The 26,182-nt window shown below is 40.6% G+C and overlaps 3 protein-coding genes across 6 annotated transcripts in view; 1 reads left to right on the top strand and 2 right to left on the bottom strand.

The window, feature by feature from the left end:
- Positions 1 to 5,055: 5,055 nt before the first annotated feature.
- ccr7 (chemokine (C-C motif) receptor 7) lies at positions 5,056 to 8,762 on the bottom strand. The gene is made up of 3 exons (XM_004538723.4): positions 8,687 to 8,762; positions 6,988 to 7,037; positions 5,056 to 6,761 (listed from the first exon to the last, which is right to left on the bottom strand). The coding sequence occupies exons 1-3, from the start codon at positions 8,700 to 8,702 to the stop codon at positions 5,697 to 5,699; spliced, it is 1,131 nt and encodes a 376-aa protein (XP_004538780.1). The 5' UTR covers positions 8,703 to 8,762; the 3' UTR covers positions 5,056 to 5,696.
- A 3,067-nt stretch (positions 8,763 to 11,829) lies between these two features.
- LOC101484354 (SWI/SNF-related matrix-associated actin-dependent regulator of chromatin subfamily E member 1) lies at positions 11,830 to 25,678 on the bottom strand. Of its 4 annotated transcripts, none has more exons than XM_004538724.3 (11): positions 25,385 to 25,676; positions 24,662 to 24,712; positions 24,430 to 24,473; positions 22,434 to 22,538; positions 21,577 to 21,657; positions 21,127 to 21,258; positions 20,751 to 20,922; positions 16,230 to 16,402; positions 16,031 to 16,132; positions 13,983 to 14,244; positions 11,830 to 13,025 (listed from the first exon to the last, which is right to left on the bottom strand). In XM_004538724.3, exons 2-11 carry the CDS (start codon positions 24,666 to 24,668, stop codon positions 12,820 to 12,822), a joined length of 1,284 nt encoding a protein of 427 aa, XP_004538781.1. In that variant the 5' UTR covers positions 24,669 to 24,712; positions 25,385 to 25,676; the 3' UTR covers positions 11,830 to 12,819. The 4 variants fall into 4 exon arrangements, with proteins under 4 accessions (XP_004538781.1, XP_004538782.1, XP_076741374.1 ...); XM_004538725.3 differs by having other exon boundaries at positions 22,440 to 22,538; XM_076885259.1 differs by lacking the exon at positions 21,127 to 21,258 and having other exon boundaries at positions 22,440 to 22,538; positions 25,385 to 25,678.
- Positions 25,607 to 26,182, top strand: part of LOC101485306 (zinc finger protein Aiolos) — a 38,944-nt gene continuing 38,368 nt past the window's right edge. Inside the window, exon 1 of the mRNA XM_004538729.5 lies at positions 25,607 to 25,829. The gene's annotated coding sequence lies outside the window, so the exon portion shown is untranslated. The remainder of the gene's footprint in view (positions 25,830 to 26,182) is intronic.

Raw genomic sequence — 26,182 nt, 5'->3', positions numbered from 1 at the left:
AAAAAGACTTCACACCCTGATCATGTTTCCGAGAGTACTGTTGTGTGCGATAGATTCTGTTTTTGCATTGAGTTGTGTTACAGTAGTGTACGTACATGCAGGATGTTTTTATAGATTTATAGTCTTCATGTGAAACTCACAAATCTAAATGCCTAATCCTCTGCAGGGTTCTATGACGATCCGTTACTGTACAGTTTATAAAAATATGCATTGGCAGTTATGAACCAAAGAACCTTCTCACAAATTGAGCATTGTGTTTTCAATTGTTTTGCTGTAGTGTGTAATGCTGTGTATAGTGTTTACAGTTTTGACAGCTTCGAGCTGCTCTCTTGGTGTGGGAGTTTGAGTTTTGCAGTGGGAAGGTGTGGTTGTGTTTATGTAGCTTTAGAGAAGGGTGTTGTGTTTGGACATTGGGGGACCTGGTGGTAACGTTTGTGACATGTGTTTTAGCATTTGAGAAAAACTGTAACCTAGCACACTTTAGTGTACCCATGGTTGTGTGTGTGTGTAGCTGATGTTGCACGCTGTGTGTGACGCTTAAACGAAGGAGAAAAATCACACATCCATCATATGCAAGAAGGTGTGGTTCCATAAGAGCGCGATACATAGACCCGAGTGGTGCTTGGTGTTGTCTGATTGTATGTGTGCACATTAAATTATATGCGCCGTGAGGCTGTAGAGGATGTGCTGAAGCTGTGTGTGTGTGTGTGTGTGTGTGTGTGTGTGTGTGTGTGTGTGTGTGTGTGTGTGTGTGTGTGTGTGTGTGTGTGTGTGTGTGTGTGTGTGTGTGTGTGTGAGATCATGCGGTGCAGACGTGTAAAGTTCAAGGGTGCAGAAGCAGACACAAGAAAGAAAAGCTAATCCAGAAGATGTTGGGGGTGAGAGGGAGTTAAAAAGTAATGTAAGTATTTTTGACAATGCACAATTACAACTTGCTATCTGCAGCACTTTTACACGACCATAATACATCTGTGTGCGTGCTTAAGGCAGTGGTTCCCAACTGGTGTGCTTTGCGACAACTGTACAATATATTTTTGCACTGTACAACTACAGAAAAAAATATTAATGATTATATTATTTTTTTTAGGCAATTTAGGCTCATGCACACTTGGTAACTAGCAAGCTAAAAAAAAAAAAGGCTCGTGAAATCCAATAATTTCTTCTAAATGAAAACTCAAAGCTCACTTAAAGAGATGAGGAAAGTTTAATGATGGTGGAGTGCTAACACATTTGGAAAAATGATTTCAAATATGATGAGTGGTCTGCAGATGGGCTGCCTATAGTGCTTTTCTGTGATAACACAATCTGAAGAAGCACTGATGACATATCAGACGCTATACAGATGATTTGGTGTAGAAACGAGTACAGATGTGCCCTGAAATCTTGGCTCCTGGTTTGGTGCATCTATCCATCGACCTGTTTATGTGAAAGAAGTTAAAATTGCGTTAATAAATAATATGTGCACTATAACTGTAAGAAAAACTGCTGCATGAAGGTATAATACAAAAATCTCTTTGGGATCTGATGCTTGACGAGTGTGTTCACCTCACAGAATGAAGATTTATTATACAGCTTTATAGAAAACTGTGATGGAGAGCAGTTTGTTCAGTGATGCCTGACTCCCATGGAGTCTCCAGTGATGCTTCCAGCCTCACTGATTAGTTTGTTGATCCTGCTGGTGTTTCTGGCACTATCGTTACCACAGACTAGTAGAAGATCTCCAACATCTCGCTGCACACCTTAAAGGATCTGAGCTTCCTTACAAGTGGAGTCTGCTCATACCCTTTTTGTACACAGCGTCACTGTTGCTCCTCCAGCGTGTCCGCTGCTTCGACCTGATGCTGATGGGCGTAGTCGCAGTGTTTTTCATCCAGAAGTCAACCAGCATCTTTTTTGTCTTGCTGACATTCAGAAGGAGGTGATTTCTTCTGGGCCGCTCCAAAATGTTCCTGCACTCTGACTCCTGCCCACCCTTATTACACCTAACCACTGCAGTATCATCATTCCTTATTAAAGGACGTGCTCTGTGTATTAATGGGTTAATCTGCCTTTAAGTTGTCTGTAAAGCGTGTTATAAAAATGCTGATTCATTTCTTGATCTTCGTGTTCCCAAAACTCGTTGAGCATTATTTATATATTTACCTCCACATCATTCTGGATTTGATAGCTTGTTATAAATCCTTTGCAGCACGGTGCTTTTGACTGTCTTAAAAGCACAGCTTTACTCACTGTAAAGGCTCAAATGACTAAGAGAGCTTTCAGTTTTTGCAGTAGGTAAATCTACCGAGGAATGATTATTAACGCCTGTGTGTGGTTTCTGGATCGCTCAGTGTCTCTCACCTTGTCCCCTTTCACTGATGTGTGACAGTTGGCTGTTTGGCATTCTGCCGCTTCTGTCCAGGTGTACTAAGACTCATCCCCCTTCATATAGCTTGGCGTGGATGACGTTGCAGGATGGGAGTTACGGTCAAAAACACCCACAAGTCTCCAAAGCCCCAACGAGCTGCTCAGTGCTCGTACAGTCTCATGCAGGGGGTGGGAGGTGTTGTCCATGATGGATGTTAGCTTAGACAACATCCTCTCCTCCCCAACCTGCTCGACTTTCCTTGGATTAGTGAACTTATTTCATTTCTAACAGAAAATCATGTGTTTTTGTTTTTTTAGCTAACATATAATCGGCGCAGGCAGACTCTTTGTACTTTACCTGCTGACCTGCTGCCAGGCCAAACACATCAAACCTGTGGCTCAGGCTTAGCTGCCCCACTCCCATCTCCTTATACCCCTGACACTGAACCGGCCCTGATATCTAAAGAAACAGGTGAGATATTTCACATCAAGAAGTTTTTTCACCTGCAGGAGGCCTCTTGGGAAATAATATTTGCATTCTACACACTCTTTAAATAGAACGTTTTTGGAGAAGTGTGTGTTACTCTGCGTTTATTTTCCACACTGTCTTATGACTGTTGCAGGTGCTGAGAGCTTTCAGGAAGCTGAAAACAATTAAAACCTATTTGAGTTCCACCAGTTCTCAGGACAGAGACGTATTTTAGTTCACTATATTTTGTTTGAAAATTCATAATCGAAGGATTATTTAAGTTTTATGTTAAAGCAGTAAAAATTTATTTTACCCAATTTTATAGATGAGTATTGAAATTCACTTCCATCCCAAAAAACTTACATATATTTTATATGTATTTGGTTTAAGCCACCAATCACTGAAAAAGTAAAATTTAAAATTTAATTTATCAATTATCATAAAAAAAATATGAAAATGTAAAATATGACTTGCATATATCTCATCAATCTTCCCTGAAATAAAAATGTGTTATATGTTGCCGTGGTTTCCTTTGTTAAAGTGGTGGGGCCCAAAGTGATATGTTTTTTCCATGGGGCCCCAGATCCCCAGTGGCACCCCTGGTGGCGTCACGCACTAAACCAGGGGTGGGCAACTCCAGGTTTTAGATGTGTCCTTGAACCAACACAGCTGATTTAAATGGTTAAATTAGCTCCTCAACAAAGTTCTCCAGAGGCCTGGTAACGAACTAATCATGTGATTCAGGTGTGTTGACCCAAGGTGAGATCTAAAACCTGCAGGACACCGGCCCTCGAGGCCTGGAGTTGCCCACCCCTGGGTTAGAGCCACCTACCTCACTAACAGATGAAAATCTGTGTAAACCACAAACCCTTGTAATCACACTCAGTGTCGTGGATTTCGATTTCTTCGTCTCGTTACGGATTCTTTAATTCCAATTTATACTTCATGGTTATTCCGCTGATGAGTTTCGGTTATGTGATGTTTTGATTCATGTCTTGGTTTTTATTATTAGTTATAGTAGTTTTAGTTCCCTCAGTAATTGCCACTATGTTCCTCCTTTGTCTCGTCTCGTCAGTGCCTTCTCCTCTCTCTCTGTTACCACGTCTGGTGTGGGTCTTTTTGTTACTTCCCCGTTTTATTTTGAAGGTTAGTCTTCTGTTTTGTCTTGCTCTATTTTGACTTTGTTTTTCCTTCCTTTGTGGTTGTGAGTGCTGTCCTAAATGTCAGTGTTGTCTCTCTTTCCTTTCAGTTGTGCATCTTTTTAATCAACCCTCTGTACATGAATAGCCCCGTGTTACTCTTTGTCGACTCATCTGTTTTGTCTTTCTTTTGTTTCTTTTGTTTTTATTTTCTATCCTCAACTGAACTTTGAGTAAACGAGTGATGAATTGTATCCTTTCCAAATTTGGCAAGAATCCTTCCCTTATCTATTTTTGCATTCTAACTGTGACACTTAATACTTTGTATTTGTAATTAAAGCAGTAAATCATTGCAGCTGCAGCAATTGTGGCTGTGTCGAAGGGATGTGGTTAGTTAATGGATTCTCGCCACCTTCTGCACAACTTACTAGACTTTTAGTCCAAAATCAGTTGCTGCTCTAGTGCTACAGGGACAGATACGGCACATCTCACACCTCAGTACCTTCAGTCAGATTGGATTTAAGCTTCTTGTTTTGGCATATTTAAATTTATTGATCTCATCACTTTTGTGTGTTTGTTTTAATTTGATTGGCTTATGTAACATATTCATTTCTCAACTCTTGTGATAAAGTATTTCTTGTTTTGACTTGTCTTTTTATCTGCCCTGCATAAGAAATAGTCAAACTAATCTCCAACTTAATATTTTTATTATTTTACAACTGTAGATACTAGAGTAACTTTACATGATTCAAAATTCAGAATAATCTTTATTTATTCTATGCATTATGTGTTTATCCTAGACCTTCATACGCTATCTGAATCATGCTTTGACATCATCTTTTTTCTGATTGGCTGCCCCTTGCAAACTGATATCGGAGAGCAGGTGAGTGCCAAGATTGAGACGTCTGAAGCCTGAGCTTTTAGCTCGCAGGGATTACCATGATTAATGTGAGCTTCCAGTGTTGGAACACTATATACAGGACAAAAAAGAACAACAGATCCTGTGCAGCTAGCATATGAAGTATGACAAAGTGCACATTTTTAATTGTAATTTCTCTGAATATGCCATTGCTATTTTTGATGTAATAAGTGCACCTGAAATCTTGTTTTAATATATTTAATCTTGTTTTGATAATCTGGGCTATTTACAAATGGCAGAGAAAAGTACAAATAAAAGGTACACAGCTGGCTTTAGTTTGATTTGATATACCCTGCTTTGAATAACAAGCACAAACAGACAGAAATAATATACATTGTAGCAAATGCAAAAATGATCATGAAAGTTGTTTAACAGATACAGACAGAAATAAACTCAGGTGATAAAAAGAAAAAGAATCTATGTAGATCAAACTTCTGTGTATATCAAACCTATTTTTAACTAAAAATGCACTTTTCTGTTTTTTGTAACACTGTGTGGTAAGGTGTTTAATACTGTTGACATTTTTCTTTAAGATCACAAACATCTTGAAATATTCTACCTTAGAACAAATATACAAAAACAAGGAGAGCAGAAAAACATCTGGAAATCCATTTGTGTCATTCAGACTTTCTTTTTTTTCAAGCAGCGACATAAAATTAAGATTGAGCCAAATTTAGTTCAGCTTATTTGTGCAGTCCTCCACAAAAGTCCCAGTTAAGCTATCTACATATAAAAACATATGCTTTGATATTGTCCATAGCTCTTTGTAAGCAGGTGTGTAACACTAGGCTGAAGGTGCTGACTCCTCCACACGGACGCTGTTTTAAGGAGAAAATGTGGTGGTGGTCTCAGTTTCAGTGGGCACTGAGCTCCGCCTCCTCCCACAGGTATACCTAAAGAACCTCTCCTGGCTCATGCAGCCAAACTCTTTCAGTAGTTTCAGGAGGTCATAACGAAACTTTGTACCGATAAAGGCATAAACAAAGGGGTTCAGGCAGCACCTCAGGAAGGCCAAACTCTGGGTCGTGTCAGTGGCATAGAGGAGGTTGATTTCGTATTTGCAGTCCATCGGTACTCCGCGTGCTGTAAGAACTGTGTTCCAAAACAGGACCACGTTATAAGGCGTCTGGAAGACCAAGAAGACAGCGACCACAGCGAGAATCACCTTGATGGCCTTATTCCGTTCAAAGCTACGAGCATAGTAAAGGGTCCTGAGGATGCTGCTGTAGCAGAAGGTCATAAACAAGAAAGGAAGGACAAAACCCAAAGCAATCTGAGTTGCCTGGACGGTGATGCGAAGTGGGTCATAGTTGCTGGAGAAAGGGGTGCAGGTGTTGTTATTGATGGTGGTGTACACCATTTCTGGCACAGAGAAGATCAGGGCCAACACCCAGACCAAAGCTGATGACAACTTGCTGATAATCACTGCCTGGGAGCGGTGGCGGTGAGCAGAGATTGCTTTGGAGATGGCAAAGTAGCGGTCGACACTGATGAGGGACAGAAGCAACATGCTGCTGTAGAAGCTGACCTTATAAATGGTGTACATGGCTTTGCACAGCCCTAGACCCAGCACCCATTCTACCATGGAGTTGGCTGCCCAAAAGGGGAGGGACAGGGCTAAGAGCAGGTCTGCAAAGGACAAGTTGAGCAGGTACACATCGGTCATGGTCTTGAGTCGCTTGAAGTAGATATAAGTGAGGATGATGAGCATGTTTCCTGCCAGCCCCAGGAAGCAGATGATGGAGAAAAAGATGGGCATAAACACGAAGCGGAACTGCCGATTGGAGTGCTTCTTACAGAGTTCAGGAATCTCACTATAATCCCAGCTGGAAAAGCTGTAATCTGTGAATGTAGTGGTTGTGTAATTTCCATCGTCGGACAAGCAAGGCTGCAAAAACAGAGCAAAAAACACATGAAAAAAGTAAAATAACAGAGCAGATCAGACAAAACTACACCTGCCACCTGCCTTTGGTACATTGTACTTTTACACCACCACTTCCTGGGGGGAGGGGGAGCACTTGGTACCACAGGGGAAGACTGCGGTTCGGTAAATACTATTTATCCCAAACATATTTACAGCTGGAAGAAGAGCTTCAGTGAGGTGTTTCTCTTACCTTAGAGGTCATTAACCATACCAGCACAGTCGGCAGAAAGTTCTGGAGAGCTGAAAAACAAATGTAGATTATTTATTTATTTATTTTAGAAATAGGATCTGTGGAGACAAGCTTAGTGTTCATATAAACGATGACTTTTCAAGATGCTCAAACGTTAGTTTTGGACTTCCTCAGCTTCTGTGCGAGGGAGGTTTAGTAGAAAACCCATATACATGTATTTCTATGCAGATAATACCCAACTTCCAAATCAATTGGTCCTCAAGCCATAGAGGGCTGAATGACCTTTAAATTTCTACTTCAAAATTCAAAGAAGGGTGTTATTAGTTTTTAATATTGTATTGGGCCTGGACACCTCAAAAATGGTCTACTTATTCTGGATTGTATTATTTTTGTCCGTCTGTAAGGAAATATGTTCGTTAACAATTTCACTATGTGCATGTGTGTGTGTATTTCTGCACATGACTAACAGTTTGCATTGGAGTTACACAAATCCAGCAGATGCGTGCGTGGTACAGATCACATCTTTTGAACTAATCAAGCTATCAAACCCAAAATAAGTTAGTTAATTGGTGGTATTAGGGTGATTTCCTTTATAACACGCATGAAATTCGTGTTTATTTGTCAGCTTTTAACCCAGAGTGAAATTTGATATTTGGCTTTATTGTCAAGTATTATTAGTATAGTACTGGTTAACATTTGAAAGCTCGGGAAGAAACACAAATCCTTTGTCACATTTTTGTCACAGCAGATCCATCCGCTGTGGTGACCAACTGTAAATAAGAGAACAGCTGGTTCTTTGTTTTTCTTCTTCTATTATTGTTACATTGTCTACATGTGTGGGATTTTATGCTTGTAAAAGACTTGACAATAACTGTTTTCACTGTTTGACTGCAACGACTCTTTATTACTGCCAAACAATCATAGACTGTTTGAGAAGTTTTTCCCCTTCTGGCCTACATCTTTTATCTTTTCTAATCTGTTTTCGGGGCTTTTGATCATGTGGCCATCGGGGAAAACTCCGTTCCTTCTTTTTTTTTTCTTATGAAAGTTATTTGTGGTACTCACAAATCTGATTAGTGAAACTGTTAAGATAAATGAGACTTTTAATAGATTGTGACATTACTGATATGTTGATAATATTTAAAACTAAAGACAAGTGTTACCAACCGCAATAAAATCTGCTTCTATTTCCTAATTGTTGATGTAAGTTCTTTTAAATGCTACTAGTGTATTTTTAGTAATTTGGGCTTCTTCAAAAATGATACTTTGAGCTGCTCCTTTATTTCCCAAGGGGCTGTCGCAGCGGATGAATCCACACTCGACTTTGCCCAGATTATTACACCAAATGCAACCTTGTGATTTATCTAACCTTGCGACAGACATATACTAGAACAAACCATGCAAGGCAATTATTATTATTTTATTTTACCACCAGTAAGCAGGTAGTTGTAAAGTTGCTGAATCAAAGTCTCTAGTATTTAAAAAAGCAGCTTTAACACACTAAAAAAATGCAAGTCCATGTTAAGTGTTCAATAGTAGATGAAACTGCCACAGCAGCTATCATTAGTTTTAAAATATAAAACGTGAGATTTAAGAAACACAATCTTTTTGGTATTTTTTGTTTTTTGTCTGCATTTATTCATTCATTCATCACAGCGCACACAAACGTCCTTTAACTATGTTTCTAAGCTCTACTCACCTCTGAGAGGAGTCATGTTGGCTGACGGTAGTTCACTGTAGGTGAAGCCGCTGCACACGCAGATCTGTCTATTTGATGGTGCTTTCCCTTCATTCTCACTGACAGGTCTCTGAATTTTTTTTCCTGATACCACATCACGTGGTAACCACCACATGTGAAGTGAAACCACATGTCACAAAAGTTAACTTCAGTTAATGGCGCAGTGATATCATATGAAATATAGATGGAGTTCAAGCTACGATGGTGTGTGCCAGTTGGTGTTCTTTGTTTCTCTCTCCCTAACTCTCTCTCACACACACTCACACACACCCCTACCTGCCTACTACAACTCTTTATTATTATTATAAAGAGATTATAACCTCTTCAAAATCTTCACTCTACCATGTAACACTACACATGATCTATAGAATAAAAAGAAAGCACAGGTTTGGTGGTTTTGATCACGTTGAATTATTTGTTAACACTACTAGCAAACATTGACATTTCTTTGCACAGCCCTTTGCTCCTTGTATCTAACTGAGAAGTCGTAGGTGTTGATGCGTAAAGCACTGTGAAAATTTCAAATGTTAGTTCAGAGGAACTTGAGTGATTCTGTGCCTAAGGGGTGGCTGAAGTTCAAAGCTACACATTGCAGTCGGCAGATACTAATCTGAGAGCTAACACGTATTTGACCTGATAATAATCAGCATTTGCTTAGAGCTGAATGAAACAGATGAATTCTCTGAATGTTTTGTGTTCATACTGAAAGATAGTTTTGCTTTCATTGACATTTGCTGCTGTTACTGTGACATTCAGGGCTAATGCTGGACATGAGGTGAAACCCTACAGAGCTGCTTTTTTTTAACTCAAGATCTGCACTAGCTTTCTGCACACCTGTCTCTCTGCGGTATTGTGGTTTGTTGCTTTCACTTGAGGCAGTACTAACCACAGTACAAACGTGGCATGTTACAATGCACCGTATCATCTTTCACGTTGAAACCATCAGATCTGTCAATCGGATGGTGATTAGTTTCCAATCTTATGAGGCTGAAACCTTACAAATCATTGCACAAAGATTTAAATCTCCTGCCAGATCTGTGGCATTACTCGAAGCACCTACTGTGTCAGGATCGGAGATGAACAGGATGATGGGTACTGCTGCTATGAAAAACAGGAAGAGGAAATCAGAACAATTCCTTCACATGTTACCCACTTCCCTTACCTGTACTGTGCAAAGGAGAAAATGCTATATGCAAGTGCAGTGAGCCATGGCGAAGCTCTTATTTCTGCACCATGAATGTTTTACAGTACTGTCATCAAACAGTACAGCTTTTAAGTAAGGCATTTAAAAGCAGCGTGCAGATGAATTCAAAAATATCTGGTGTGTTTGTTTAAAAAAGCTAAACAAAAACATCAAAATATTTAATCAGAAACAAACACACACACCTTCATACAGGTAATTAATGCACAAGAAGTGGCTGCACATGATGAAAGACAAGAATTGACTTTGTTTATATATGGAGAATTCTGCTGTTAAATAATGTTATAAAGATTTTATTGCATGTTTTTTGGTATCTGTGGAGCTGAATCAGTCTGTCACAACAAGCTGCCACTTTCTCTCTACTCAATCTGCTCTACTTGTGATTGACAAATCATTAGCCATTATCTAATGAGCATATCCTTTCTGACTCTAATTACAAATGGAAATGACAGAATTACCTTTTTAATAATACACAAAACTAAAGTTCTTAAACAGAAGTTCCCTTTTTCTATAAATTTCTGTATAACCTGATGTCCTTTTTTTTTTTTTTTTTTTTTTTTGCCACCACAGTCCCAGCAGCCCCTCCCCCTTCTGGTCGTCAGAAAGAATGCAGGTTTAAGCCACTTAAATCAGTCAACCAATCGTTTATACTGGAGAGACTAAGTACAGGAGAAAGGATTACTGTTAACTTTGAAGAGATAGCAGAGTATAAAAGAAAATAAAAAATATGGAGCTGAAAATGAGCAGAGAAGGCTTTAAATTGGGCTGTTTTAGTAGCTCAATACAGCTGAAGCCCAAATATACAGGGTGGGCCATTTATATGGATACACCGTAATAACATGGGAATGGTTGGTGATGTTAAAGTCCTGTTTGTGGCACATTAGTATCTGTGAGGGGGCAAACTCCTCAAGATGGGTGGTGACCATGGTGGCCATTTAGAAGTCGGCCATCTTGGATAAAACTTTTGTTTTTTCAATAGGAAGAGGGCCATGTGACACATCAAACTTATTGGTAATGTCACAAGAAAAACAATGGTGTGCTTGGTTTCAACGTAACTTTGTTCTTTCATGAGTTATTTACAAGTTTCTGACCACTTATAAAATGTGTTCAATGTGCTGCCCGTTGTGTTGGATTGTCAATGCAACCCTCACTGAAGCATAATAACAAATCCCAGCAGCAGCCAGTGATATCCTCAGCCTTCCAGCACAGCGGTCTTTTTTGCGCCACGGACCGGCCTTTAAGGTGTCGCGGATAAATACAACAAAATAAAATGATACGACCGAGACAAAAACTGTGGTATTTTGTAAATATAATAATAAACGTGAATTCACTGTGTAATTGTGTAACTTTATTAGCAGCGTGCTCCTGAAACAACCAACAACATTGAGAGTAACATCCTCCTCTCTGGTCGCTATGGTAACGCGTAAATATTTCTTTCAAAATAAGAACCAACTACAACACGGGTAAAGACCGTGTTAACGATAAAAACCCTGAAAACCATGAATTTCACACCCGAGCCTCAATTCTCATGGCCCGGCACCAAACCACTCACGGACTGGTTGGGGACCGCTGTTCTAGCAAATATACCTACGGTATTAATTTCAAAATCCTGTGTTGCTTTCCCAAAAAGTTGATTCAACATCAAGACCTTTGTTGCTTTGTTCTCAAGTCATTGCATTAACAAGATTTTCAGAAAACTTGAACTCTGACCTTTAGGCCACGGTCATTGAGATTCAAAATTGTCTGAGATTTTTAGCAGATACCCCCATGGTATCTAAAGTCCTACTATGCTTCGTTCTGGAGTTATCCCTGACAACCTCGGGTGTGGATGCGCCTGCCCGGCAGGGAGACGACAAAGCCTCAACAACCTTTTGTGGCCGAGGGGTAAAAATGAAGCGAGCGGTTTCCTTCAGGGTAGAAAAGTTTTATTGGTATAAATATGCAAAAGGAAATTCATTTTAAGACTGCATGTTTATGAATGTTCTTCAAGCTTTTTATGAAAATCCATGTTTAAGCAAACCTCGTTACACTGTGTACACAATTACGGTACATTTAAAGGCTTTCTGTTGAAAACCACAATAATGATCTTAACACACAAATGTTCTAAGCATACTGCTTTTGATTTGATTGACAGCAAGCAAACTTGAGAACACTGGTAGTTGAGCATTGTACAGCATTGATGATCATGTGATATACTCACGGATGGACTGGGCCGGCCCCAGGACAACCGATACACAAATATAATTTAAAAAAAGCTGATAATAAATAACAAAAATAGCTACTACTAAATGACTACGAACTCCTGAGACAATACTGCCACTGTAATACTGATACAGAGAGTAAACAAATATTCTCCTGCCGAGGAGATGGTCACTTGGCTCCACTCTTTACAACTCATTTTAAAAAACATGCAAAAACAACAAGAAAAGCAACAATGACACAACAATACAAAGTTCAATATAACACTGAGCAATGTTTGTTTCGTGTGACGGTCGAATTGCGACAGTCAGGATTCTGCCATAGAGAGTGCTAAAGATATGTTTCAGTATGTGCTGAAGAGGGCGTGTATGGGTTCTTCCAAATGGCAACGCAGTCTGTGGAGAGAATACATAGTGCTTTCACATGGGCTTCTGTGGCACATTTAGCAGCCATTGATTTTATCATTGCTTTGTCGGCTTCCAGTGCAGGTTTTTTTCTTTTCTTTTCTTTTTTTCAGAGTGTGTCTGCGAGCCTTAGTGTTCGAACTCGGCCTCAGGCTTGTTAAACATCGAGCCCATCTGAATGCTCTTCATATGCTTTGACAACTGAGATGACACTGTGCAATATCTGTAATCGTCAGAGTGCAGCAGCCCGGCCAACAGCCTGACAGTTCACACGCAGCCCGCTGCCGGACTCAGTGGGCTGCTCGCGCCCTGCTGGGCCCCTCTGATGGCTCGCTAGTCGTGGCGTCTTCCGTTTGAGCGGAGGTGGTTTCTGAACCCGTGTTGCTGTCGCTGGTTCCCTCCTCCATGGCTCCCTCTGGGACGCTCTCTTTGTCCTCTGACGCCCCCTCTTCGCTGCCGGGGTGGGCCTCAGGTTCCTCGGAGGTCTTTGGCTTCCCTGAATCAAAGAAATGTATTTGTTATTATTAATTCGATCTTCCAACCAGCATTTCTGGGGCAGGGATGGCATTTCCAATCACAGTTCACATATTTTCATATTGAAGGGAGGCTCATGAATGAAGGTAGCAGTTTTCAGTGGTGCAGCGGGAAGGGCGAAGCTGTTGGTGCAGAACTTGATCAAGGAACTGTTACACTGTTGTTTGCTACTAAAATAGACCAAGACAGTGAACCCAGGCGGAACCAAAGGAAACTCTGAGAGATCTGACGTCAGCAGTGCTTGTTAAAAACTCGTGAAGGTAAAAAAGTCAATGTGAAACACCTGTTTGACAACCTTAAAGCAGATTTTTGTTTGCTTGACACAGAGACGGTGCAGCTGAATGAGCAAAGGGCACAGCTGTCTGAACACACACAAAATGCATGCTTGCCTTGCTTTAAGCCTCTGACATCACTTGTAAACTTTGCAGCATGATGACGGACGCTGTCCCTCTCTCACAGCATTTACATCACCGCTTTTATTTTCAGGCTTCAGTTACTAGAGGTAAGCCATGAAAGCAGACAGACCCATGCTTTTACTAGCATGTACACTTTGTGACAATATATAAAGGATACATGTAAATATATCATACTGACGATAGACTCGAGCTACACCATCGTGGACTGCAGGAGGTGATGGTGGTCCCTGCAGCTCAGTGTTGGTTGGACTGACCTACCAACTTGAACAACGACTAGCTGCAGTTCAAAACAGAGCCACATGAGTTTAGGGATAGATGGCTGCATATCTCATTGCCCTGGACAGGACTGAGCTTTCAAAATAAGATTGAGAAGTCTGAAAAAGTCTAAATATATGAAACACAGAATATAAACGTGTTATTAAACCGGGCTATTAAACCACAGATTAAGCTGCTCAGAGTGTTGCGTTGGACACAAGCCATGACTAGTGTCCAGCGTTGCTCACCTGGTGCGTCTGTAGTGCTGGATTCGGTCTCCTCGCCTTCCTTGTTGCTGCCTTCGCTCAGAGAGTTTTGCTGGGGCTTGTTGCCATGTGTTGCACAAATGTGTTTGTCTTCCTCTGCCAGCACACAGGTCGGGGCCTCTCTTGCACCTCGATCTCCTGCATCCTTCTCACGTTCTGCCATCCGTTTGCGGGCTGCTTCTTCTGCTGCAGCAATCTCTGCAGAAATCTTCTCCATGTCCACCTCCACCTTCATGCAGCACAACTGAAAACAACAAACAGCAAATGTGGAATAAATAAGTTATTTTTGAAACCTCTGACTGTTTTCTCAGAACTGTAAAGACAAACCTAATTTTCTTTTTGGAAACCACAAAACAGTTTTATCTCTTCTATAAACCACACAACGCTGCCAGAACTCTCTCTCACACACACAGGCAAAACAACAGTACTTGACATTCATTACACACTCTCTACAACGCTCTTCGGGGTATTTAAATCAGGACTTTCCAACCTCATGTGGCTGTCCTCCACCCACCACTCTTTTCAGTGTGATGTACTTATGATGTGTGGCAGAGAAGCAGCAGAGAAACAGAACAGTGCATGCAGTAAATCGTAGTTTTAAACATGTTTCACATGTTTCTGTAGTATGACTCAAGTAAATGAGGAATGTAAAAGTGGCTGCTTTCATGAATAAATCATAGCACAAGTCATACAAGGCTCACATTAAACACTACTTCTTTCATGCCATGCACAAAAACACACTCTTTATTCAAACTGCATCTGAAATTACTGATTTGTGTCTTTCTCCTCTTCCCACCCCCTACCCCTCAGACGGTTTCCATCCATTGCTTCCTGCGCACCCTGAACGTGCTTCATCAACATGATTAGCGACGCCCGAATTTTGCGCTACGATGCATAAAATATAACACCTGTACCATTGTGTTAAACGTCCGGCTCATGTGGTTAGCTTTGTGCATCACTTTGCAAAATGTCTTTAGTCAATTGTATTTGTTTCTTCAAAAACATCATATAAGATGTACAAGTTGCTTCAAATTCAAGTGAAAAGACTGGTTGATTCAGTAAATAGTGCAGGAAGGTTAAATATGACTCAGAATGGGAGTTGAAAGGTTAGTTAACTAAACCTGAAAGCTTTTGAGCAAAATGAAATAAAGATAATCACTACACTTTGACAAAAACTGAAACACTGTATTTAAAAACTAAAAAAAACAATCTTGAGGCACTTTCCTTGGTTTCAGTCTTTTAGGACGTCAGCCGCCGACACAAAATGTGTTTTGTTTATTTTGAACTTCTTCAATCATAACTTGTGGAATTAAAAAAAAAAAAAGGTTTTATTTCTGTTTCGTTCTCACTGGAAAATATAAGCCTGTGATGGTTGTGGTTTTAACAAGTCTGTGCAGGATAAATAAAATTACAGCTTGTTAGAAAGTACACGGATCAGGTCACAGAGCCTTTGGTGCAGATGTTTTGACACTCAGGATGTTGACTGTATTCACAAAGTGTTGTGTTTGTACTGTAATCTGTATCCTGAATTCCTGTTATCATACCTCCTTTATATTCTAATACTTGTAAAGCTTAAACTGGTGAAAACTAAACACACTCGCTCTAAACACACTAAGAAAGAACAAAACAGAAACAAAAAGTTACTGGAAAACATGACCAGTATAACTCTGGTGTTAACATGTTTGTGCAGGCTGAATGTGATGTCACAGCTGTCTAGGGAGCACCTACAGCAGGTCTGTCAACTTAAAGACTTGTTCTGTCTTTAACAAGCTCTGTAAAATATAAATGGCGCCACCTTTTGTCCACACCGAGAACTGCAGCCCATTGCACAAAATAACAGTTATAATGGAGGCTACAAATTGTGAATGATGACAGCTATATGATTGCCAGAACATGTGGATGGAGTTAGCTGCAGCTTGGGCCTGCGTGGCAGATGGAGAAAGGCCCATAACCAGAGCTGCACACGTCACGCAAAGTGAAGCTTGCGTGCAAGTAGGCAATGACAGAGTTCAATGTAAAAGACGCCGTACCCTTTTGAGCTCGTTTGTGAACGACTCTGTGGCGTCGATGAATTTTCTCTTCTTGTCCTGATGGCGGTCTTCAATCTGAAGCAACTCTGCCTCCAGTTTTCTCTGGGAAACGAGACACGCAGGCACCACAGTTAGGAATTAACGAGCTGATGAAAACAGAGCCGTCAGTGAGCGTTTAAACATCCCAGTTTGATCCTACCTGATGAACCATCAGGGACTGGACCTGCCGTTTGAGGACCTGCATGCGAGCGGTCGTGACGACGGATCGCACGTCTGGGACGACGCTCTCGCTGAGGATCTCGCTGATCAGACGGTGGTTTCGTTGGAAACGAGCCGCGGCCAAGTGCTTTATAGAAAACCCGTCGTCGTAATCTGAAGACAAGAAACTCATCTGAGTTGTTGCCGTACACGTTTATGGGCCTTTCAGAAAGCAAAGCAAAAGAGGCTTCAGCAAAAAACCAGCGTAAACAATACAAACAGAATCACGCAAACATGTATGAAGACGGCGTAAACATACGGAGGATATGGCTCAATATTTATACAGAGTTCGAGCTAAGTATATGCCATTATGTCCAAACACATCCCTAAGCAAAGTAGGTGAATGGCACAGGCAGCCAATTATAACCCACAGTATGTGGACAGATGTTTTAAGCCGTACTCTGCAATTTACATTCATCAGTAAATGTTTCTCTGTGTTGTCTTGTAAGTACAGGACGACTGTGCATTAAGGTAAAAACCTACAAACACAGCCTGAAGAAAATATTCATGCTAAATTACCCTGTTACCACTGATTTGGGAATGTATTCCCAATAAATGCACAGAAATCCTGAAAGCATCTTTGACACCAATTACAGCTTTGACTTGAACCGTCGTTTGAATTTGCTCAATTTCAAGTTTTATTGTCATGTACAGATAAGCAGTGTAGCAACATTTACCCATAATGAAAATCTTTGGCTCGTGCTCCTCAGCTTTACATGAACATATAGAAAGTGTGCAGTTATATTAAGAAGAAAATAACAGAAAAATAGCAATAATAATAATAATAATGAAGAAAAATGCATTAAATATTTAGAGAATTTAAGACAAGCTGGTATATACAGTTTGTGCAAAACTGTGCAATGAGCATTTAAGTGGCATTTGTTGAAGTGACAGTGTGTAGAGTCCTGTAATTGTAGTGAGTGTGTAATAGTGTGTATAAGATGTTTAAGTGCAGGTTAAGATGTCAAAGTGCAGCAGTGCATGTGCACGGCTTTGTTAAAGCCACCTAAGAGATTTTCATTAGAAATTAAAACCTATCCCAAGACTGCGCTGTATGCAAAACATTTCCTCTATATGAGCACGGCGAGTGATTTATGGGCCCAGATGAGTGGAAATTAACCATAAATGTCACAAAGCTTTCACAAGCTCACGCTGACTGATAAAGTAAATTATGTATTCAGTGCTCAGCAATTAACAAACTGTGGTTGTGTGGGGAAATTTATATTAGACCACAAACTGTTGAGTTGTACATAGACCTCCAGGTGGAAAACGCTTTGAAAAGTTTTCTGACATTTAAAATGTGTTTTTTAATCAGATTTGACTGTTTCCCACTAAGCACACAATTAAATTAATTTTTGAATAATGTGTTAAAATTAATGTCTGTTGACTGGCAAGACTTGTTCCTAGAAAGGTTTTGAGATGACGTGCATGACCAGTCAAGGTTTGCTAGTCAGCACCACAAATATTAAGTAGTTAAACTAATTATTAAGTAAGTTAAATAGTTAACACTAATGGATTAATAATGCAGTCAGGGTGTAACCTGCCTTTTAGCCTGTCAGCTGTGACAGTCTCATCCCCTGTGATGGTAGGTTCGATCAGCAGCCAAGAAAAGAACATGAATTGATGGGTAGTTAACAATCAACTGTAATATGTCACACAGCTTGGCATAGAGTGACATATACATTTAGCAGGACTTGAAATTTGGTCGAGTGAAACAGCGTTTTTACAGGACTCTATGGAATCCACCGTCTCCTTCCACAGAAAGTAAGAGCATAAAGTGGTAGCCAGGTTCTGCTAATCATGCACCCGATGAACTGATCGTAATCGACTGTAACCACCACTGGAAGTTTGCTGGTCTGGAGCATTCAGGTGTGTTCAGGATCTTCCCAGGGGTCGACTTCCCAGCAACTTCACCCCAAGTTCAGACTAGAGTTAGCCAATTAATCGAAAACTAATCAAAACCGACATTCAGAAACTCTAATCGACATAATCTCACATCTGTTATTTTGCTTTGTTTTTTAACTCGTTAATGTTTAATACTCCCCTGTTTAAAACATAGTGTGTTGTCACATGACTGCCACATCAAGTCTACAACAGAGAAAATAAAATGCATGAAAAATAGTTTCAGCAGCCAACGTTAAGACCACCAATCTGCTACCACAGCTCCAACACCATCGGATTAGCAAAAATAAATAATTAATCCAGCATTAGTAGCATATTTATGGTACAAACCTTGTGAACTATGAGCGGAGGAGAAAATTTAAAGTGTGTAGTAGTAATAATAAAAGTAACAATCATCAGCGTATGTACATGTACATCCATCTACGTCGACATCTGCAAACCTCACTTGTCTTCACTTATTTATTTTTGTACTTATTTATCTTCCATTATTTTTTTTATCCTCATTTGTCTTTATGACAGCAAGAAGGAAGAATTTCACTGCACAGAGAAATGCTATGTCTTCTGTACATATGACAATAAATGCTTTGAATCTTGAATCTTTGAATCTAATCATAATAATCGTAGTGCAATTAGAAGAGGACGGAACAAGTATGGCTTGTTTGGTAGAGTTCTCTTAAGTTTCTAAAGTTGCATCTGAACAAACCACGAGACCAAAGTGGAGACGTTTGATCAGATTGCACAGCACCACCACAACTCCTCATACTGTCAGCACGATGGTAGGGGACTGATGATTTGGGCTTGTTTTTTTACAGCCACAGGACCAGACCGCAAAAAATTCTTGAGTCAAACTAAAGCTTGGCCCGATTTCAGCCACTAAACAGGAAGTAAATCCCTAGTCCAGCAGCAAATCTGCGACAGAATGACTGAAATAGAATGAAGATGCATGGTGGTGGTCCCAGTCTAAGTCCAGACCTCAACCTGATCATGATCCTGTGCATTAACCAGCGCCCACAAACTTGAATGAACTGAAGCAAAGCTGTAAAGAAACTCTGCCAGAATTGCTCTACAACGATGTGAGACAATGATAAAGTCACAGTTTTCACGTGATGTATGATTATACATTGGAAGTTATTGAAGGCTCTTAATATAAGCATCTTAAATCCCTCCCCCTGCCGTCGGACAGACTCCAGCTTCAACAGCTTAAACTGCAGCTTGAAGCAGTCGTTCTTGTTCTGCTCTGGAAATCCGCTGCGAGAACGATGGCCCCACAAACCAGGCCTTGCAGCAGGTGGAGACCTGGTGCTGTTGAGTTCACCGAGGCTTCAGAGAAGAGCAGGGACTATTGCAGGGATGTTTGAGGAACCTACTGCTTGTGGTAATTTCTTATTTAAAGGGACTAAACTTTATTACAGAAACAAATACAGTGCAATTCTGCTGGAAACAGTGTATTTTTATACTCCATATACATGTTTAAAAAGACATCCATTTACTCTTACCCGTTAACAACAATCCACCTGTGTTTTCGCCATTTTTCCATTTAGCAGACTTGCTTTGACTTTGTTGTGGCAAGCTTCGCCCTTGCTCACTGGGTATCACCTGAGGTTGCTGGTGCTGTGCACCTCTGTGTGCACCTTTTGAAACTTTCCAGAGAGCAGAAATGAATGTCGTTTGCCACATAGGTGCTCAAGACACAAAAACAGGAAACCATTACCACTCCGAATGCCGTGTGAGAGCATTAAGCTTCTCTATGATCACAAATGACGTCTCACTAATGTGTGGGATATTTCTCAAAAGGTAAGGTCTCCACGTCGAACACTGTTTCAGGTTATTTTCTAGTAGAGTCAAACCACAGCACCTCAAAAATACCCATTTTAATGTTCATAAACAATGCAACAAACTGATGTTTAGAGTAGAAGTGCACGAAGACTTTAATAAAGAGTGATCTCTGTTCTCTCCACCCGGAGAGCTAAATCTTATTTAATCGTCGCTGTACGTGCAGTTTGTTAAGAACAAAGCCCACTGGGATACCAGCTTTGACATTTTTATGGTCTGGGGTGTTTCTAAATAGCAACGGTTTTATCTGTAGTTTTCCTGTGCATCATTATCGTCTACTGTAACTCAGCCAGACCCCAGACAAGCATCATTTCCTTGAGGTGGGTGTAACTCAAACGTTTTCTTCTGGCTTCTGTCTAACATGGTGTGTGTGTGTGTGTGTGTGTGTGTGTGTGTGTGTGTGTGTGTGTGCGTGCATCAGTCAGGCTTTATAACAACAGAGCAAAGAATGTAAATTTTGCAATTATGTCTTAACCATTGCCAAAAATATCTACAAAATGTAAACACGTGTGCAAAACAAAGGCAAATTTTGGTCCCAGGCTGGAAGCTTGAAAGCAGAAATGGCGTTTCAAAGGTACCATTACCAAAGATGTTAATGGTTGTAGCGCTATAGGAGGAGGGGGGGGGATAACACATTCTCTGGGTGTGCGCGCTCGCAACGCTGTGTGGTCGTGCTACAATAATTACAACTCTGTGGCAGTGCTCTAAAGAGCCCAGGGGGCCTTACCATCTGGATCCTCTGCTGGCTGAATACTCATGTAAGGCTCATCCTTGTCCAGCCTGGACTGCCTCTGGCGACTCTCCTCTTCCAGAGCTGCCTCGGCCCGGCTTTTTGCATTTACATAGGCCAGGTAGGCTGGCGAGTTGTGATAGGCCTTCATGCTCTCATTATACTCAATCTACAGTGGAAAAGATGAAGGAATGACAAGGAAACAGAAAAGGCAAGCAGACACAACAATGTGGACCCTTGTATCTAGGACAAGATGAGGAAAGAGGTTTATTCAGGAAGGAATGATGACTGGAGGGACCCACAGCTAGCGGGGACACATCTACTGTCACCCATCAGGAAAAACCCCATAAACACCCCTTGTAAAACAACCAACCTTCTCTGCTTCGTAGTCATTCAAATAATCCTGTTTCTCCTCATCAGTGAGGTCCCTCCACATGCCACCGATTATCTTCCCAATTTCCCATAGCTTCAGATCAGGATTGGAGGCTTTTACTTGATCCCAAACCTGGTGATGAGAACCAGACATGGGTGTGGGGTTGGGTTGGGTTGGAGGGGCTATAGGTGGTTATCTCTTTGCAGAGAGGTCACAAACCAGAGGAGGCCGTGTGCTTTAAGCTGCATTTCCAAGCTCAGAAATCCCACTATGTGATGTAGACAGTTCTAAGTAATTCCTGGCTTAATCTGGCTTCACACCTACCTCGATAAACAACTACCAAGACAAAATGTACATCTTACTATGCAAACTATGTTCAAATCAAAGCATCCCTCTCTTCCAGCTGAGCACATGATGATGCAAAAGGGAGCAGTTAAACACTGTACCTACCTTGCGACTGTATCTCATATATGGCATCAGTGGCTTATCGGGAGGCTTGGGTGGCTTTGGGATATTTATTCCAGAGGAATTCTGGTAAAGAAAGGAAAAAGAGTCACCTTGAGATACGCCTGCTGTGCAGTGACGAGGCATCCACAGAAACACTATAGCTAAGCTAGGCTGAAGCTTGTGACGCTACAAGCAGGTGATTATGTTCAGGTTTAAACACAAGATCCATTAAAGGAGCTTCTTATCATTTAACTCGATTGCATTGATGACAGTTTGGAGGTATAAACAAGAAGAAGAAAGCCCACAGAGTGCACTGCAACAACGCAGACTGTGGGGGGAAAAAATCAAATAGAAAAATCTCACTTAAGCTGAGATTTGCTCAGTGCGAGACATAATGCCATTATCAGAGGCAGCCAACCACAGCTTGCATGCAGCGACTAAATTACTGCTCAGCAGCCAGAGCCATGCCGAGCAGCAAAGTCTTTAATGCCATGGCAACATGATGGCATGGGTTACTTAACATGGCTGTCAGAAATGCAGACTTTGAAAGGCAGGTGGGATTTGAATAGACACAGATGGACTCTTAGCAGGTCTGCAGTATGAAGGAGGCAGCAGAGGGAGTTTGGGATGGTATGCATCATTTCTGATTCGGTCTCAGTACCGGAATGAGTTTCTACTGTAGGAAAGCAAAATTATGTCTAACCTGATTTACTCCAAACAAAGAAAAGTCAGTCTTATAGCTTGCAAAGGCCTCATCTGCAGCGTCTTCATTTCACTAGAGCAAGCTTTTCTGGTTTGCCTTATACTTTCAGTCACTGCCTTTATTTATTTGTTTTGTTCTTCTATGTTAATATTCATACCGTTACCCGACTGTTGCTGCTTTGGCTCCCTCCCAGTCTGTAGTTGTTGTAGGCCAGATGGCTGTATGGGTTGTACCCCACAAACCCGGTGGTGTTGGGCATTTGCTGATGGAAACAAATGAGACAGAAACACGAATGAGAAATGACCTAAAAGAAGAAGAGGGGAAAGCCCAAGACAACGAAAAAATAATAAAGAAACCAATGAAAGAAGCTGGGAAAATGCAAAAATAAAGAAACTTGAATTCATGCTGGTGCTATAGGAAAATACAGCAGTGGTGTGTCAGCACATCATTCTGTGACTAAACAAAATCAAGCACAAACTGTACTAAAGGTCCTTGGTGTAATTTGCTGGAGGAGATTTCTTCCCCTCTGGTCTCCATAATTTTGCCTCTCCTGAATTATTTTTATTCCTAGTAGGAATAAAGTTTATCCCCTTCCCAAAGTGATTAATGCTACTTTAACAACAGATACATCTCAAATAATATTGTTTGAGATGTATCTGTAGTGCAAACGACAGTAAAATCAGAAACAGACTTTCACTGTTGAGCCTGGTGCTGTTCCATATCTGCCTTGATCTATGTGTGGCTTTTTAGTCTAACAACAAGCACTAACAGGCTGAAAATTACAGCTAGTAAAATATAAAAAATTAAGGATTCAGAGCAGAAGACTCTGATAGGTCCTCTCAAAAGAAATCTTTTACTCCTGAAGCATAATTTAGAGTCATGTTGGGCAACTGGGCAAAATTCATTTAGAGTTAAATCTGTTTAAAAAAACAAACAAACATTTTTTAAAGTTAAGTAACTGTGTTAAGACTGTTTTTGCCAGTAAGCCTATTATTATTATTATATGAGATTATTTTTTTGTATAAAACAGGCCAAACGCTGCAAATGTTAAATTGCATTTATCTGGTAGAACTGTTGCTAAAAGTATCACATGAGGACATCTTGGGGAAAAAAATGTCATCATGAAATCTATATGAGCCTAGCACTAATATTCTGGTTTTATTTGTGTGACTGAAAAGACCCAATCAGGACCCTGCTTAAGTGTCTCCTCATCAAAACTTAAAACATATTCAATGAGGTATTAAAACTAAAACTGATGTCTGGGGCTGATGCTGTGTTCCTCTATGTTGCTTTCTTATTCAATGCAATTATATTTTGGATGCAATCATTTTATTGCATATGCGTGAGCTGGATCCTAACTAAATGTGGAGCAAAGAGTAAGTTTGATATTTCTGACTACCTCTCAGCATTAGATCCACCTTTCCCTGTTCTCCCACACAAAGTACACAGAAACTACACAGGTTACGGCAATCACGTGAAAGCCAAATACATGTTTTATTTGAATGCAACATGTATGAACGAAGCTAAAATGAGATTTTATGATCGTTCATGATGGTGTTTGTACACTCATGTAGCTCTATTTGCACGTAATCTCCTTGGATTTCAGTAGAGATGCAGCCATCTCTTTCTGATTCACACACGTTTTGTGTAGGACGCTGTGTGAATATCAGTGAATCCGTCATTATGATCCAATACAATCAATATCATGTATACGATTCTACTTAATGAGTACTTTTACTTTAAGATGTACTCTGATACTAAATCTTTTTTATTAATTAATTATTAGTTTTAGTTATTCTTCATTCACTCTTCAGTGCCACTTTTCGTGCATTGCTTTCTTTTGACCAAGTCTAAAAAAAATAAAATATGCTCTATATTTGTCACTGCACCTGAGCGACTACAAGGCCCTGACAAAACATGCAAATCTGCTATAAATCACACATACCACTTGAAAGTCTTTCCCAGTATTTTTTAAACTGCATTTATTTCTGATCAATGATTGTGATTTCCTCCAGTACCTGAAAACAAAATAAAAATCTCCATTTTGTGTGACATAAAAAAAAACCAGGGGGTGGCTGGAGTTGGGGCTGAAACAGAATGAAAGGTTTTAAATAAAAACCCATGGGTGTGGATGTATATTTGAGAATACTTACAGTTGTAGGGGCAGGGGGAGGTGGAGGGGCATAGGATGGTCTCTCTGTTTCGGGAAAGAAATTAATAAAAATTAAAAAAAAGCGAATCAGTCCTGTCCAATCTAACTTCCACAACTCTTGTCATATCACTTCGCATGGATAAACTGAAACACCAGGTCTGATGCATTTAGATACCATCACCTACAAAGAGCCTGACTATAATTAACTGTTTCAAACACTCCCAGTGTCTTACTTGACATTTCTGCAGTGAGGAGGATGAATCAGTCTGTTCCAGTCATTGGATCTGCAATAAACACATTTATGAGGAGGGTAACATTATATACCCCAGTGATTAAATGGGAGATTCAAACATAGCGTAAAACAAAGAGATGCTGATGGTGATTCAGGCAACAAGGCAGGCTAACGTCCACTAGCATCAACGTTAGCTCAAAGCTAACTTAATAAGCGGAATATCTATGGGACAAATTCACTGTGTCACAATGTAAATAGCATCAATGACCGCTCTATGTGATTATGAAAGTGTGAATATGATGATGGTGGGTGAAGAGCGTAGTTCGCAGACGTTAGACTCGTCAATGCTCATCCTATAAACGACCTATAACGTAACTAGCAAGTCGCTAACTAGCTAAATCTTTTGCTGTTAGGTTAGCCTGTCTGCGCCAAAAGTCAACCTCAAGTTTAATTTACGGTTGTGAGCTGACTTTAAATGTGGCTGACAAATTCCTAACGTTGTGATAGCTGACATTTCTTGTAGTTCGCTTGGCCCATAAGTTCGTTTGCTCTAAATAACCAGCCGGTTGACGTCTAACTAGCTGAATAGCTGGTAGCTAAAGGAATGAGAATGACACCTATGATTATTATTAGCATGCAGCGTTAGGCAAAGCCGACATGTCTACAGTTATTTGAAATTCCCACGTAATCTGCAAGCATGAATACTAAAGGGCAAAAAACTCACCCCAAACCCTTTAGTCCCCACCACTGTGTGCAGGTTGTGGCTTTGGCAGGGAAGGCTAACCACCTAGCTTAGTAATACAGTTCCCACAATAAACCAGTGAAATGGGGTCCACTCGTATGATTCCTGCAGAATCTTCTAGAACTGCACCCCCACCCTCTCCTTATTACAGCTGTGCCTCGGCTCGATGCTGATGCTCATCGCTCTCTGCTGTCACCGCTGCAGCAGTGACAGCAGAGACGTTTCTCCTCCAGCATTCAGAAGGAAAAAAGACCATATGGCAACAACAGAGCTGCTGAGTGGGATTTCACATTTTCCCTGCGTGGCTTTAGATTTAAGCTGCAGATGTGCAACGTCGTAGCATGATGCAGTTTGCTCCCGGATTGTGAAAAGCTGACCTGCATTGTCACCCCTGACTGCAAAACGCATCATGTCAAAAATCAGCCAGGTCAGTGCAGATGCTCTGCAGCCATCACCTGTGGAAAGCATATATTATTTCCATTTTAAGGCAGTAAGCTCGTTTTTCTTGCAATATAGGGGAAAATCAGGAATGATTTCTTATGTCACCATACCATAAGCTGCATTATGGATGCTTCACAGGCTTGTGAGCTTTTGATAAACTCAAGGTTGCCCCATTCACTGCTCCCATGTTGTTAGAACTGAAATACTTTGCATTCTTGTTCACATTGTCTGAGAGCCGCCCAGGTCAATAGTTCTAATAGTGAGTTCCCTAAAAAAAAACAAAGAAAAGCCCGTGGGATTTGGCCCATTCAGCCTGAATAGTTCTTGTTTTGAATTTGT

The sequence above is a fragment of the Maylandia zebra genome, linkage group LG6 (genome assembly GCF_041146795.1).
Source record: "Maylandia zebra isolate NMK-2024a linkage group LG6, Mzebra_GT3a, whole genome shotgun sequence".
In the NCBI taxonomy this organism is placed as follows: domain Eukaryota; kingdom Metazoa; phylum Chordata; class Actinopteri; order Cichliformes; family Cichlidae; genus Maylandia; species Maylandia zebra.
This window is presented reverse-complemented; position numbering and strand designations above follow the sequence as displayed.

Bases quoted from the DNA above. Each gene is read 5' to 3' on its own strand.
- LOC101484354 (XM_004538724.3), bottom strand. The intron at 16,403-20,750 runs GTAAGGCCCCCT...TCTTGTCTTCAG, and splicing joins GCCAGCAGAGGATCCAGATG to ATTACGACGACGGGTTTTCT. The intron at 16,133-16,229 runs GTAGGATCAAAC...CTCGTTTCCCAG, and splicing joins AGTCCCTGATGGTTCATCAG to AGAAAACTGGAGGCAGAGTT.
- ccr7 (XM_004538723.4), bottom strand. The intron at 6,762-6,987 runs GTAAGAGAAACA...CTGTTTTTGCAG, and splicing joins TATGGTTAATGACCTCTAAG to CCTTGCTTGTCCGACGATGG.